At 44.1% G+C, this 14,621-nt stretch overlaps 1 protein-coding gene across 1 annotated transcript in view; it reads left to right on the top strand.

Annotated features, from left to right (window-relative positions):
* Positions 1 to 14,621, top strand: part of Spg11 (SPG11 vesicle trafficking associated, spatacsin) — a 64,163-nt gene that overhangs the window by 19,021 nt on the left and 30,521 nt on the right. The window contains exons 9-17 of the mRNA XM_029535749.1: positions 2,268 to 2,423; positions 2,972 to 3,147; positions 4,651 to 4,827; positions 5,793 to 5,864; positions 6,927 to 7,054; positions 7,296 to 7,471; positions 8,097 to 8,307; positions 11,349 to 11,552; positions 12,751 to 12,857. Of these exons, the coding sequence (XP_029391609.1) occupies positions 2,268 to 2,423; positions 2,972 to 3,147; positions 4,651 to 4,827; positions 5,793 to 5,864; positions 6,927 to 7,054; positions 7,296 to 7,471; positions 8,097 to 8,307; positions 11,349 to 11,552; positions 12,751 to 12,857 (1,407 nt within the window). The remainder of the gene's footprint in view (positions 1 to 2,267; positions 2,424 to 2,971; positions 3,148 to 4,650; positions 4,828 to 5,792; positions 5,865 to 6,926; positions 7,055 to 7,295; positions 7,472 to 8,096; positions 8,308 to 11,348; positions 11,553 to 12,750; positions 12,858 to 14,621) is intronic.

Raw genomic sequence — 14,621 nt, 5'->3', positions numbered from 1 at the left:
AGGGAGCCAGCACTGTCTTGTGGTGGCGATTCATTCTGGCTTCCCACAGTCACATATCAAATAATCTCCATATTAGATATTTACATTATGACCCACAGCAGTAGCAAAATGACAGCTATGAAGTAGCAACGTAATAATTGTATGGTTGGGGGTCACCACAACATGAGGAACTGTATTAAAGGGTGGCAGCATTGGGAAGGTAGAGAAGCACTGCTTTAAAGGAGCTGTGTAACAGTGCTTCCCCTGCGTGTGGGATGACAAGCTGCATTTCCTCCTCTTGCTAGAGATTGTAGCTATCTTTGCATAACATACTAGGTTACTAATTGTAGTGGCATAGGATTTCCTTGTATAAACTATTATCCTAATTTACCCAACCAGATTCTTATTAAACATTGAGATTGATTGCAGTTTTTTGAGACTGAGGCTCAGTGTCTCCTGAGCTAGGAAGTAGCCTGTGGCCTTCATGCTCAGTGTAGCTGTGCACACCTGTCCACACCTGGTATAAACGTTCATTCTTCCCTCTCCCTCTCCCCCTTTCCCCTGTGTGTGTGTGTGTGTGTGTGTGTGTGTATACTTATGTATAGTCATTTACTTGGGATACATTCTAGATGTGGAATTTCTAGCTCTAAGAGTAGTGCCATACTTTGAGGCAATATGCAGTTAAAGTTGCCTTAGTAAATTGTCCTCAGACAAGTTTTATGAATTTGCACTCTAGTTACATGGAGAAAGTAACAATCGCTTTACTGGTGTGTGTTCTTGTGAGAATATGAGTTAAAAAAAAATTTTTTTTTTTTGGTTTTTTTGAGACAGGGTTTCTCTATGTAGCCTTGGCTGTCCTGGAACTCACTTTGTAGACTAGGCTGGCCTCAAACTCAGAAATCTGCCTGCCTCTGAAAATTTTTCTTAATATCAGCTCAGACTGGAGCGATGGCTCAGCTGTTACAGTCCATATTCCTCCAGAGGACCTGAGTTTCATTCCTAGCACCCATGTCAGGAGGCTCATGACCCTCCTGTGACTCTAGCTCCAAGAGATCAAACACCTCTGGCCTCTGGTTAAAAATAAGAAAGAGGGGCTATAGAGACGGCACAGTAGTTAAGAGCACTCAGTGCTCTTCCAGAGGACCTAGGTTCAATCCCCAGCACCCACATACTGTCTCACAACTGTCTGTAACCCCAGCCCCTAGGATCTGATGTCTTTGTCTAGCTTCCTTTGGCACCAGGCACACACATGATGCATATCCGTACCTGAAGGACATGAAGGAAAACCACTCATACACATAAAATACAATGAGGCGTTCTCACAGGCAGGCCTGGTGCTGCATGCTTGTAATTCCAACATTTCTAAAGGTGGAGACAGGGGACTGCAAGTTCAAAGCTAGTTTGTGCCACCTGGTAAATTTGAAGGAAGCCTGGATTGTATAATAAGAGCCTGTCTCAAAATCAACAAAATCAAGCACAGGGCTTTGATTCTAGTACTTGGGAGGCAGAGGCAGGCGGAGACTGTGCTTTCGGGGACAACCTGATCTACAGAGTGAGTTTAAGGCCAGCCTGCAGGGCTGCATAGTGAGACCTAGTCTCAAACACAACATAACAACAACAAAATGAAAAAGGAAGAAAAAAGAGAAAGGAAATCAAATTCATAAAAATTTTCCCTTCCTCCCCCATCTCTTTCCCTCCCTCCTCCTCTCTTCCTTACCCCCCCCCCCTGTTTTTTTCTTTGTGCTGAGGATCAAGCCTAGGAGTTTGCATGTGCTAGACCAGTGCTCTGTCGCTGGGCTAAACTCCTAACCTGCTTCTGTCTTGATAGTAAGGTTGATTTTTCTTCTGCTTGGATTTTTTTTTTTAATACTTCTCAATTTAAAAAATATATATGGTTTAGCTGGGCAGTGGTGGCGCACACCTTCAATCCTAGCACTTGGAGGCAGGGCAGGTGGATTTCTGAGTTCGAGGCCAGCCTGGTCTACAGAGTGAGTTTCAGGACAGCCAGGGCTATACAGATAAACCCTGTCTCGAAACAAAACAAAAACAAAAACAAAAAATGAGTTCATAAAGCACCAAGTCTGCAAAGTAATGGTAGTAATACCAGTAAATGTTTATTTGTGAGTGTAGCCATTGAGGTTTGCAAGTAATAAGCCTTCATAAAGGCGTGCAAGCTCAGGAAGTAATTAGGCCTGTTTATATTTCAGGATACCGCAACTAACATTTTGGATGTGTCATGTCAGGAGGCAGTCTGGTATTTCCTTGTTAATCTCTTCCTTCGTTCTCAGAGGTAGAAGAGATGAGCCCAGCCCTGGATTTACTATGCTCAGCAATTAGAGAAAGTGACTCGGAAACCCAAAGCAAACACTTTGCGGAGCAGCTGCTTCACCTCACACTGTCTTTCCTTAACAAGCAGATAAGGGAGCTTTTTGTTCACACTGAAGGTAAGAACAACAGTGAGGGCCGTGCATGCCACTGGTCAGAACAGTGAGGGCTGCATGTCATTGGTCAGAACAGTGAGGGTGGGGCATGCCACTGGTCAGAACAGTGAGGGCTGCATGCCATTGGTCAGAGCAGTGGGGGCCAATGCTGCCTGTCATTGGTCAGAAGAGAAATGGAAGCAGAGCTGGCAGGACATACTGCTGCAAAGAAAGGTGAGTGAGGGAGATGGTCTGACTCTAGGGGCACAGGCGGGAAGATCTAGGGATTAGGTGTGGAGGGAGAATGAAGAGGACTGTGCTAAACACAGCTACTTGTAGGAAGGGAAGGTTTATCATTTGAAAATACTTGTTTTGGAATTTGACAATTTCTAGAATTTGTTTCAACAAGTCATGGTATGTTCTCCTTCCTTTTTCCTTCCATTCCTGTTTACACATGCATGCACACACACACTCATGCACATGAAAACACACATTCATACTCATGCAACACATACACATATGCACACATTCGTGCATGCACATGCAAACTGACACACTGATGTTTTTCACAGAGCTAGATGAGCATTTACAGAAAGGAGTGGCCATTTTGACCAGCTACATCAATGAGCTTCGGACTTTTATGATAAAGTTTCCATGGAAACCAGGAGATGCCATAGATGAATCTGATGTAAATGAAGGTGTCGTCACAGTGAAGGAGGACCAGGTTTGGGAGGAACTCAGCTTTGAGGTAAGTGAGTGTGTATGCATCAGATCTCTGCCAGATTCAGGGAGCCCAAGAAGAGACCTAAGACAGGGGATTTAGAGTCTGCACACTGGTGTGGAACCTTTGGCCAGGGTTTCAGGTTTTACTGATGTGAGCTCTTGGGCCTGGCTTCAGATCTATATGGCTAGATCCTGCCGATGTAATGAGCCATCTGCCACAGGACCAGCCTCTCCCAGCAGCCCTGCCTTGGTGGCCTGGAACGTTGCTTTATTTTTTATGTATTTTGGAGATAGGTCTCTCTAGCTTTCCTTGTATCCTACAGCTCATGGTCCTCCCACCTCGGCCACCCCACTGCCAAGATCGTCGTGGGTAGGCCTGCCTCTGCCCCATCCCCTCCAGGGCGCTATGGCCTCATGCATTTTTTGACTTCTGGATAAACAGTTACTTCTGGCAGTCAGGTCTCAGGGATCTTCTATGACGCCATCACCAGTCCTAGTCATTATAAAATCTAATGAACATGTTTGCCATTTAAATCCTCCGTGTGTCCACCTGTCACTTCTCTTTTCACAGAAAAGAGCATATTTCGTTTAAAATATGCTGCTTTCTGTATGACTTGGGGACCAGGGAGTCCTTCTCCCTATGTAGACTGTGGTGTTGTAGAGGCAAAGCCAATCCCTTGGTGCCTTCGCTGAGCACAGCAGATTAAAAGGAGAACACAGATTTGCTGGTGTGCAGGGGCAGGGCTGTGCAGGGGGCGGGGCCGTGCGGGGGGCGGGGCCGTGCTGTGGCCCGCCTTTCCTGCGCTCTTACTCAGCCCTGCCCAGAGGCTTACTTTTCTTGCTAAGTTTTTCCTGCTTTCTGTCTTACAGGCCTCTTCCAGCGTTCCTCCCTTTACAATTTCTAGAACACTATCAGCAGTCCTCAATCCTTTCTCAAAATCACTGATTCCTCCTTACCCCTTCCCCTCCCCATGTGACCTTCAGTTATTTTCAGTCCTTTCCATGCTTCCTAAAGTGTCTGATGATAAGAAATACGGTTCCTTGTGAGCTTCAGGACAGAATGCACAGGCTCTTGGAGGAATCCGCTTTTCCTGCCAGTGCTTTCTTTGTTATATTGAGTTGTGTGGAGTCTCTGAAGGCTTGCCCTGGTGTTTTCTGTTCTGCATCTCTACACTCAGTGTTCCCTCCTTTTGGAATCCCTGTCTTCTGATCAGTTATCAGTTGTCTCTAAGAAGTCCCATCCTCAAGCCCCCAGCCCTGTTGTGGTCCTTCTCCTTATTCTGATGCATTCCCTCTGTCTCCTGTAGCTGTTGACACAGCCCTCATCCCTGAGGGCTGTAACCATGCTTTCTCTGTGTCTCCCATGGTTGTGAGGCCCTAAGCTGCTCACCATCTGCTCCAGTCAGCTCGTAGATTTTCAGTCAGAGGCCCCTTAGTGGCTATCTAGTGCATGTATACATTCTATACTGATAATCAGTATAATACAACTAAAAGGAACTTAAACTTATGTTTTTCTTCTTTTTCCTAGGAAGTTATTGCTGATGCCATTTTAAATAACAGAATACCAGAGGCACAAACTTTCTTTAGGATTACTGGTCATTCCGCTCAACGACTGGAGGAACTGGTTAGGATTGGCTTAGATCTGGCATTTGACAGTTTAAAAAAGAACAACGTGGAGGAGGCCTCCAGGCTCCTGAGGAACATGGTGAGTGGTGATAATCTGTTTGCCTCTAAGGCTCTGTAGGCCAGGATGACCTAGAACTCACCTTTAGCTCATGTCCACCTTAGATTCATTTGTGATCCTCCTGCCTCAGCTTCAGTGTCTTGGGATTACAGGCATGAGCCAGCACACCTGGCATCCCTTGTTTTTGTTTGTTTTTACACATGGTCTCACTATGTAGGCCAGGCTGGCTTGAACTCACTGTTTTTCTGCCTGAGCCTCTCAAGTGCTTAAACTATACATGTGAATCACACCCCCTCCCCCTAGACTGTGCTTTCCATAGAAGACATAGGGCTTCCGTTTCATAGAAGTCTTCACAGACGGGCCTCAGTTTTGCTGGAGGACATTCTGTACTCTTCAGGGGACCCTAACGTCGCCACTTGAGCGACTTTCTGGTGGGTTATGCCTCTACGGCCTAGGGCTCCATGCTCCCTGGATTTGCTCACTTGAGAAAGGACATCTAGAAGCAGGGCTCCTGGGTTGAGCTAAGCGCTGGCTCTCGTCCGTGTGGCTGGAGTCTTACCCTGGGTAACTCTTAAAGTGCAGAGGATCTCATTGCAGATGCTTGTGAACCACCATGTTTCTGGGAATTGAACTCAGGCCTCTGGAAGAACAGTCAGTGCTCTTAACCATTGAGCCATCTCTCCAGCCCAACCTTTACTTTCAAGTAAACCACCACGGCAATTTGTTGTCGTCTTGGGCTCTGGTTGCCTGGTATTACCTTAAATTGTTCTGTGTGTTGTCTTTGCTCTGGAAAAGTACTAAGGGCTTTGGGGACAAGCAATCAATACATATAAATGATGAAGAAAATAAATATTCCCAAGAACAGAAGTGGTGTGCAGTTCTAGCAGGATACTTGTCTGTAGTAGAGCATATTCCAAGGCTAGCATATTTATGTTCAAATAGGTTCATTACAAAGTTAAGTTTTCTTAATTTTCCATTTATTTTAGGGCTTCAGTGTGGAAGATGAGTTGCTTAAGATATGCTTTTATACAACTGATAAAAATATACGGGACTTTTTGGTAAGTCAAGGGGACACTCATGTAGCTTCCATTTTTCATTTTGAGACAGAATCTTGGTATGTAGTCCAAGCTGGCCTCCCAACTCCTGATCCTGGTGTGTCAGCTTTCTGGAATTATAAGCATGTCTGGTTATGGTTTACATTATTATTAGATCACTTTGGTAATTTTTTTAACTTTAAAATGAATAATTTTATTTTCTAGGAAAACCATAAATAAATTTGACAATCCTTATTTGTTTGTTTTTTTGGTTGGTTTGTTTTTTTTCGAGACAGGGTTTCTCTGTGTAACCCTGGCTGTCCTGGAACTCACTCTGTAGACCGGGCTGGCCTTGAACTCACAGAGATCTGCCTGCCCGGTGCTGGGATTACCTGCATCACCATGTCTGGCGTAGTCCTTTCTTAATGACTGTGATTACTTTGGTACTTGACATTATGATAAAGGAGGACTTCTGTGACTGTATATTAATGTAAAGGTGCAGATTATAAGATTGGAAAGGTGGCTCAGCAGATAAGGGCTCCTACTGCAAGCCTCTCAGCCTCACTTCCATCCCTGGGACCCACATGGTGGAGGGAGAGAAAGCAACTCCAGAAAACTGTCCTATCACTAACAAAAGCATGTACTGCAGAATACAGATCCCCTCCCCTCCTCTTCCCTCCCTCCCTTCCTCTCCCCTCCCCTCCTCTTCTCCTCTCCCTTGTCTGTCCTTCCCTTGACTTTCTCTGTGGTGCTGTAGATCAAGCCCAGGGCCTGAGGCATGCTAAAGGAGCACTGTACTGGAGAGCTACATTCTCTGACCCACAGTACAGTTATTAACTGGCACTCAGTCTCATGCATTTACAGCTGTTCATGCATTTACAACTGTTCTGAACTACATTCTCTGACCCACAGTACAGTTATTAACTGGCACTCAGTCTCATGCATTTACAGCTGTTCATGCATTTACAACTGTTCTGAATTACATTCTCTAACCCACAGTACAGTTATTAACTGGCACTCAGTCTCATGCATTTACAGCTGTTCCGGATTTTTGTGTGGTCATTGCTCTAATTGCTTTTATTCAAGGTTGAAATTTTAAAAGAAAAGAAATGTTTTTCCGCAAAAGAAAGAAGAACTGTAGACTTTGTTCATCAACTTGAAACACTTTATTCTGGACACTTCCAGGAAAATGCACAGATGCAGGTTTTCCCCAGGTAGGTTCATCAGTCCCTCGGGTGATAATGGAGAGGATCATGGGTAACACCCCATTTGTAGTAACTGTGGAACTGAGCATCCAGTGTGCCGGAAGGTAAAGGCTGATGTTAAAGAAGGGCATCAGAAACTCCCTCTCACTTCAGCACTTGTAATCAGTTTTACTCTACCTCTAGCAGGTAAAAAGAAATGGCTTTTTCCTTCAAAATTAAAAAATATGTATCTATAATGTCACTGTTTTAGGTATTGGATAAAGGATCAGGACTGTTTCAAACACAAATCTGTCTTGGACACATTCCTCAAATATGATAAAAAAGATGAGTTTCACAAACAGGACCACAGGATTGCATTGAATTGGGCTCACTGGTGGGATCTGCAAACACAGGAATGTATCCTTCTCCCAAGAATAAGTCCAAAAGGCAAGTATAAAAAGGCCAGAGATATGAACATATTAAATGGGGATTAAGTTAGGCACTAATGTTTTAGTATTTGGGGGTTTCCTCTTTAGGATCCTTTTGGGGGGAGGTTCAGTTTGTTTAAAATCCAGTCATTGCATTAGACCTCTTGCTTATAAAATGTAGTGGATTTATAACGTGGTGCTGGAAAAGAAAGAAGTCACAGGGTTAAAGGAATGGATATCATCATAGCTCAGAGTTGTCATTCCAGCTCCACAGTGGCAGTGTGTTTGTCCACACAGTTTCTGAGTTTCTTATGTAAAGTGGGGATTAGTAGCACTGGGCCTCTGGAGCATAGCTGATGGCTGAGCAATGATGAGCCTGTAGCATCAAACTGATGTTCACTGTCGAAGCCTAAACTCTGATGTGGCAGAGAAGAGAGTTGACAACTCCCCGTGCCCACTTCATTCTAACTCCTGGTAGTGAGGAACACGTCACTCTTCCTGTCTCTAGTATTGATTATAAAATGAACAAAGCAAACTAAGAAAAAAAAAGTAGAGGGCCTGAATAAATCACACATGTTATGAGTATAAGAAGCCAGTAACCATAGTTCACTGCTGGTTTAAAAGGTATTTTGTTCTTCATGTAGAATACAAAGCATGTTCCCCAGAAGCCCTGTGGAGACACCTCACGGCTCACCATGACTGGTCAAGCATCAGCTTGTGGATGGAAGAATTTCAGACACAGGAAATTGAGTCACCTCAGCAGAGCAAGTGGCCCCCTCTGAGTGCTGACATCATTGAGCAGGGCACTTGCTGCCACAGTCACATGAGGAATGAGATTTTAGACAAGCTGGCCAGGTACTGTAGCTGCAGGATCAGAGCAGGTGGGCGACCAGAAGGAAGGGAATCGAATCAAAACATGTCTGTGAAGGGGAGCCTGCTTACCTGCGGCCTGCAGGCCCCAGCTGTGTTCAGTGTCATGGGGCACCTGTGCTTGTCCCTCTAAACTGCCACCGATTCAGTGCAGTGCTGCTCTGACATAACATCCAAAGGGTATTGTTCTAAGCTGTTGTTTGAAATCATCTGTTTTTAATGCCATGGGGTGGTGAACAGATTCTCAAATTGCAGATGGAGGCTCTCCTTGGAACTTCTCATGCCTTCTGTTGTTCTGTTTGGCCTGGAACTTGCTGTAGTGTCCTCTGATGTAGAACTGTCAGAAGTTTAAGGAGCAAGTGGCTGGAGGCGAGACTTAGTTACCCCGGGATCAGGTGTCCTGTAGCTGTCTGCACTCTTTTTGTGCAGTCAGTCACCACACTGTGCTGTGATGGCCTTGGCCTGCAGAAGTCAGTAGGAATGAGATAGAGTGGCTCATTTCTAAAAATAACTCTACAAGATTTACCCGTGTGAATTTGCGATCATGTGGGTCAGCAGTAGCTGAGTAGTTTTATGTGGCTCAGTCTGATCTGTCTTCCCATGAGGAAAGTTAGGTGTGCACATCAGCATGTGTCCTCCACTCTTCCTCTGTCTGTACATGCTGGGGTGTGAGTATGCTCTGCTGGCCTCACAGCTTCCAGAGCCAGAGCCAGGAGAGGGAAGAGCATTGCCTAAGCCTCTCTTACAGGCTGGGGCCCTTCAACATCTGGTTCTCTGGTCTCTGTTCTTCTCACTGAGTTAATGCTCTTCTTACTTACTAAAAATAAGATAATGTAGAATTTGTCTAATCAAAATATTTGCCTTAGTATTTGGTTGTTTAAAAACTAATTTATCTCATCAGTGAGAGGAGAGGCCATTGGTCCTGTGAAGGTTCTATGCCCCAGTATAGGGGAATGCCAAGGCCAGGAAGCAGAAGTGGGTGGGTTGGTGAGCAGGGGGAAGGGAGAAGGGATGGGGGTTTTCGGAGGGGAAACCAGGATGAAATGTAAATAAAGAAAATATCTAATAAAACTAATTTATCTGGTTTAATGTAAGTTGAGAAGTTAATTCATGTTGGGCACAGTGGCACACGCCTTTAATCCCATCACTCTGGAGGTAGAGGCAGGCAGATCTCTGAGTTTGAGTTCGAGGCCAGCTTGGATTACATGAGTTCGAAGACAGAGCCAGGGCTATGTAGAGAGACCCTGTCTTGAAAAGCAAAACAAAACAAAAAAAAAAAACAACTAATCAACCACACACACACACACACACACACACACACACAGAGAGAGAGAGAGAGACAGAGAGAGAGAGAGAGAGACAGAGAGAAGAGCATGATATCTATTATTTATATAAATATTTTTAATTATGTAAATATATTAAAGGGAAAATCATACATTCTATTAGATTCATAAAAATCGACAATCTAAGCATGAATAAAATCATTGAAATCAAAAATAATTATTCTGGCCAACATTATACAAATGATGACAAAAATACAAGCATTCTCTTTAGATTTGGAATAAGAAAAGCCAGTGGCCAGTCCCTCTTGAACTATTCTTTGGGCACTGTGTGGCCTCAGTAGCAATCCCAGCGGGTCTTGGTTTGGGTTTCTGAATAGATTAGAACAATCTGATTTTAAATGCATGTATGAAAATGTGAGTCATGAATCCATAGGAAAAACCTGCTGTAAAGACAGCAAGGCTTACTGTAAAGCTGCAGTGACCCAGACAGTAGGAAAGACAGAAGAGTAGGAGCAGAAATAGACCTGGACATGTGTGGTTTGTTGTATCCAGCAAGAGTGGTCCCACAGAGCATGAGGATGTGATCTTTTCACTTAGTGATAAATGAGCAGGTGAGCAGATGTCTGGACAGAAGTAACCCTGCGCATTGAATCATTTCTGGGTAGAGGCGAAACCTAAATGTCAGATGTGCACGCATAAGAACTTGGAAGAAGCTGTAGCTCCAAGACCTCAGAGGACCATGGAGGCTTGCTTTCCAGATGTCTCAGGCAGCAGGGAAGGAGTTACTGAAACCAAGAGAACTGTTTGGCAGGATCCTTAGTGGGAGGTGTCGGCCAGCCAATCTCTCTGACCCCTCCTCTCTTCTCTCCTGACTGGGCGAATCACAACCAGACAGATGAGCATCCAGAAACACAGCAAGGGGGAGAGGGGAGGTTAGGTCTGAGGAGATGGGACTCTAGAACCAATTCGTGCACATTTCACCAAAGAGGAAGCACAAATGGCCAGTGTGCTGACTAGTTCTATGTCAGCAATACACAAGCTATAGTCACCTGTCGTAGGATTGCTATTGCTGTGATGAAGCACCATGACTAAAAAGAAAGTTGGGGAAGAAAGGGTTTATTTGGCTTACACTCCACAGCATCATCAAAAGAAGTCAGGGCAGGAACCTGGAGGCAGGATTGGCCATGGAGGAGTGCGGCTTACTGGCTTGCTTCTAATGGCTTTATCAGCCTGACTTCCCTCAGTGATGGATTAAGATGTGAAAGTGTAAACCAAATCAGAGCTTTCCTTCCCATCTGACATTTGCTTTGATAATGGTGTTTCATCCTAGCAATAGGAACTCTTATATAAACATGGCCAGGAAACATAGGGAAAGATTTCTTTCTCACTTTTTTATTTGTTTATTTTTTGAGACAGGGTTTCTCTGTGTAGCCACCATGTGGGTGCTAGGAATTGAACCCAAGTCCTCCCGAAGAGCAGCTATGCTTTAACCACCAAGCTGTCTCTCGGACCCTCACACAGTGTGTCTTTTAAGTCTCGGTGTGTTTTTCATGCTCTTTCTGTTTGGCAGTTATGACGCATTCAGTAGTAAATATCTAAAAAGTAATATTCTAAGTGCAGGCTTCCGTCTTGTTCAGTAGCTGGTGTGTTTAAGTGCTGTGGCTTCTTAGCAGATTTGTGGAAGTGTGTCTGATTTGAACCTCACACTTCTTCAATTTCTCATCCCTCAAACCTGCTCCACAGAAGTGGCATTTTTCTTGCATCTGAGCTGGAAGACTTTGAACTCCTCCTCCTGAGGCTGAGCCGGATTGGGGGCGTAATGCAGGACAGCCTCCCCGTGCAGAGGTACAAATCCTCTGCAGGGTGCGACTTTCACTCCCGATTCATCCTCTACTGTTTGGAGCATGGCCTGCAGCATCTTCTCTATGTCTATCTTGACTATTACAAGTGAGTGCTGTGTTGGGGGGGAGTGGGTCTTAAAATGAGCTTGACCTCTTGGCATCTCCTTCTGTTGCTTCAGTGTTGGGATTACAGGTGTGTGCCATGTGCCTGCCGACAGGAACGGCTGCGAGCTTGTTTGCTTTAAAGACAAGGTCTCACCATGTAGCCCCGGAACTCACTGTGTAGACAGAATTGGTCAAACGTCACAGAGGGTTACCTTTGCCTCCTAAATTCTGGTAGTAAAGGCATCAGCTGCTATGTGTGTCCCCTGAACTGCTTTGAGAAAACATTAAGGATTGAGAAACTGATCCTTTTAAAGTGTTTTTTCCTGCTCTAACACCTAGCACATCTGTTGTCACAGGGTGATGTTCAAGTAAGGACAGCTGTGGGTTTTATTGATAATTATTTCATATAGCATCTATTAGCCTTTGCAGTTACTGGAGATTAGAATAAATAATGTGTCTGGGGATGGCTACCAGTGAGAGAGAGACAACCCATGGGCTTGTCTATCATGTGCAAGCCCATGGGTTCATTCACCAGCATTGCACGGGGGAAAAAAAGAATGGAGAACACTTTTCTTCTAAAGAGTTTAAAGAACAGAGAGAGTTGAGAATTCATACATATGTCCACCCAAAACTGACATGTAGAATTTTGTCTGTGGCCATTGCTAATTGTTATTGAATCAGTAATAGCAGCATTAGGTATGGTTTTTAATATATTGAGAGGGGGGGAGGGAGGGAGAGAATGAATATGAATGGGAATACTCGTGGTGAATGGCAGGTGTTCAGGGTGGACTTAAAGTTACAGCAATCCTCCTGCCTTAGTTTCCTGAGCACTGAGATTACAGGTGCTGGATTTTATGAGGTTTTTCTTTCTTTCTTTCTTTCTTTCTTCTTCTTCTTTTTGTTTTTGTTTTGGTTTTTTTTTTTTTTGTTTTTTTGTTTTTTTGTTACTGGAATCCAGCTCAAGGCCCTGTCACTCCAGGCAAGCGCTCTACTACTGAGGTACAGTCCCAGCTAATTTTCAGGTTTTTTGAAAACAGGGTTTGCTGTGTAGCCCAGGCTGGCCTGGGCTGCAGATGCTATCTTAGCTTCCTACACTGAGAGCATTCTTCTGGAGTTAGCTATCATGTGAGCAAGTGTGCTCACAGCATTCGTGCCCCATGTGCTGATCCAAAGGTGTGTGTGTTTGTTTTTAAATATAGACTTAGTCCTGGAAATTGTCCTTTTTTGGAAAAGAAAGAACTACATGAAGCTCACCCTTGGCTTGAATTTTTGGTTCAGTGTCGGCAAGTCTCCAGTAACTTGACAGGTATTCTGCTCAGTATTAAATACACAGACTTTCTCTAGGTAAACAGTGGATGTTGAATGGTATTTGGCTTGGGAACTCTTTTAAGTAAATCCTTTGGCTTAGTCAAGTATATGACTGTGATCCGGGCTCAGATTTTACTAATGAAATAGAAAACCAAGAAATGTTAGCCTCTGGCCTGCCAAGAAAAGTCAGAATTGGAGCCGAGAGCTTCCGTGGTTAAGTCTCCTTCACTTATGCCTTGGGCTGCACTCTTCACCCTGTAATTCCAGCAGCTGTCACAGGTTCAGCTCCTGCTGTGGTAGATTGACATCCCTGTTTGACAAGGATTATCTGCCTTCTAGATATCAGCTAGGACTCTTTCCTTCCTTCTCCCCCTCCTCCCTTTCTGTCTCCCCTCTCCCTCCTTCCTTCTCTTCTTCCTTCCTTTCTTTTAGACTTCTTTCTCTCCTTTTCTTCCTTCTTCCTTTTTTTCTTCCATTCATCCTTTTGCAGTGTTAGGGCCTCTCATATGCTAAGTACATATGCCTCAGGCTTTACATATGTGGAGGTCAGAAGACAGCTTTGTAGAGCTGGTTCTCTCCTACCTCTTGATGACTTCTAGAAACTCATAAATCTTTCAGTCTGGAGCTTCAGATTAGGAGAAGAAACTGTGACAGGCTGTGATCAGACAGCAATGCCTTTTACCCTCATGCACCCCAGTTACTGTGTTTCCCCAGATTCTGGGCAAAGGTGCAGGACAAGCATTGCATCAAGCAGTTCATTAACAACCAGTCTTTTATAGTGCCTGACTTTGCTTCGGTTGTGGGTGGTGGTGCACGCCTTTAATCCTTGCACATGGGAGGCAGAGGCAAGCAGATCTCTGTGAGTTCAAGGCCAGCTTGATCTACAGTGTGTTCATTCTATTCCTGTAGGGCTGTGTAGTGAGACCCTGTCTCAAACAAAAAGAAGGAAGCCACCTGCAACTCTCAGCTAGGTACACCAGCATAGATCTAGCCTGGGCATACGGGAAAATGACTGCCCACAAGTGGCTGTAGGTAACCCAGTCATGTTTCCTTCAGTTTCTTTCTTCTTTCTCTTTCTATCTACTCTTACATTGTTATCAGGCAGGTAGTCTTTGCTCCTGCTCTGTGTAGGAGTACAGAAAATGTCTGTGTTTTGTAACTGCCTTTGTGTAATGAGACTTCCCCTGTATCCTTAGACACAGTGATCATTTCAATGTTGGCACAAGATTTCACTTAGTAAACAGGCCCCACTTAAATTACTATGCTCTCATTTTTGGACAATGAACTTGTCTTTGCATTTCTTTCTTATTATAAATAACGGTCTTGAATATATTTTAACATAAACCTGATGCCTTTTTTTCAGATAAATTCTTTAGTACATACAGGTTTCTACATATAAAATTACTACTCAAAGGCTGTTGAAGGGTTTTACTGTCCAGCCACATTGCTGTTCAGTGAGGTTGTACCTTTGCCCTGTGTCCTAGTCACGCTGACCAAAAAAGGGTGACCCTGGGTGTTTTTTGTTGTTGTTTCTTTTTTAAATCACCGCTAATACAGGTGATCCGAGCATCTGATTTTTTCTTTTGCCCATAGGATATGATTTCTTTAGAGTGTCACTTGATTTTTTTTCTCCTGACTCTTTCTTTTTTTTTTTTTTTTTTTTTTTTTTTTTTTGAGACAGGGTTTCTCTGTGTAGCCCTGGCTGTCCTGGAACCTCCTGACTCTTTCTTACCTTTACATTTTCTTTGTTTGAAATCTTTAT

This window comes from Mus pahari, chromosome 3 (assembly GCF_900095145.1).
Source record: "Mus pahari chromosome 3, PAHARI_EIJ_v1.1, whole genome shotgun sequence".
NCBI lineage: Eukaryota > Metazoa > Chordata > Mammalia > Rodentia > Muridae > Mus > Mus pahari.
Note: the sequence above shows the minus strand (reverse complement) of the source record. Positions and strands in the feature narration are given on the sequence as shown.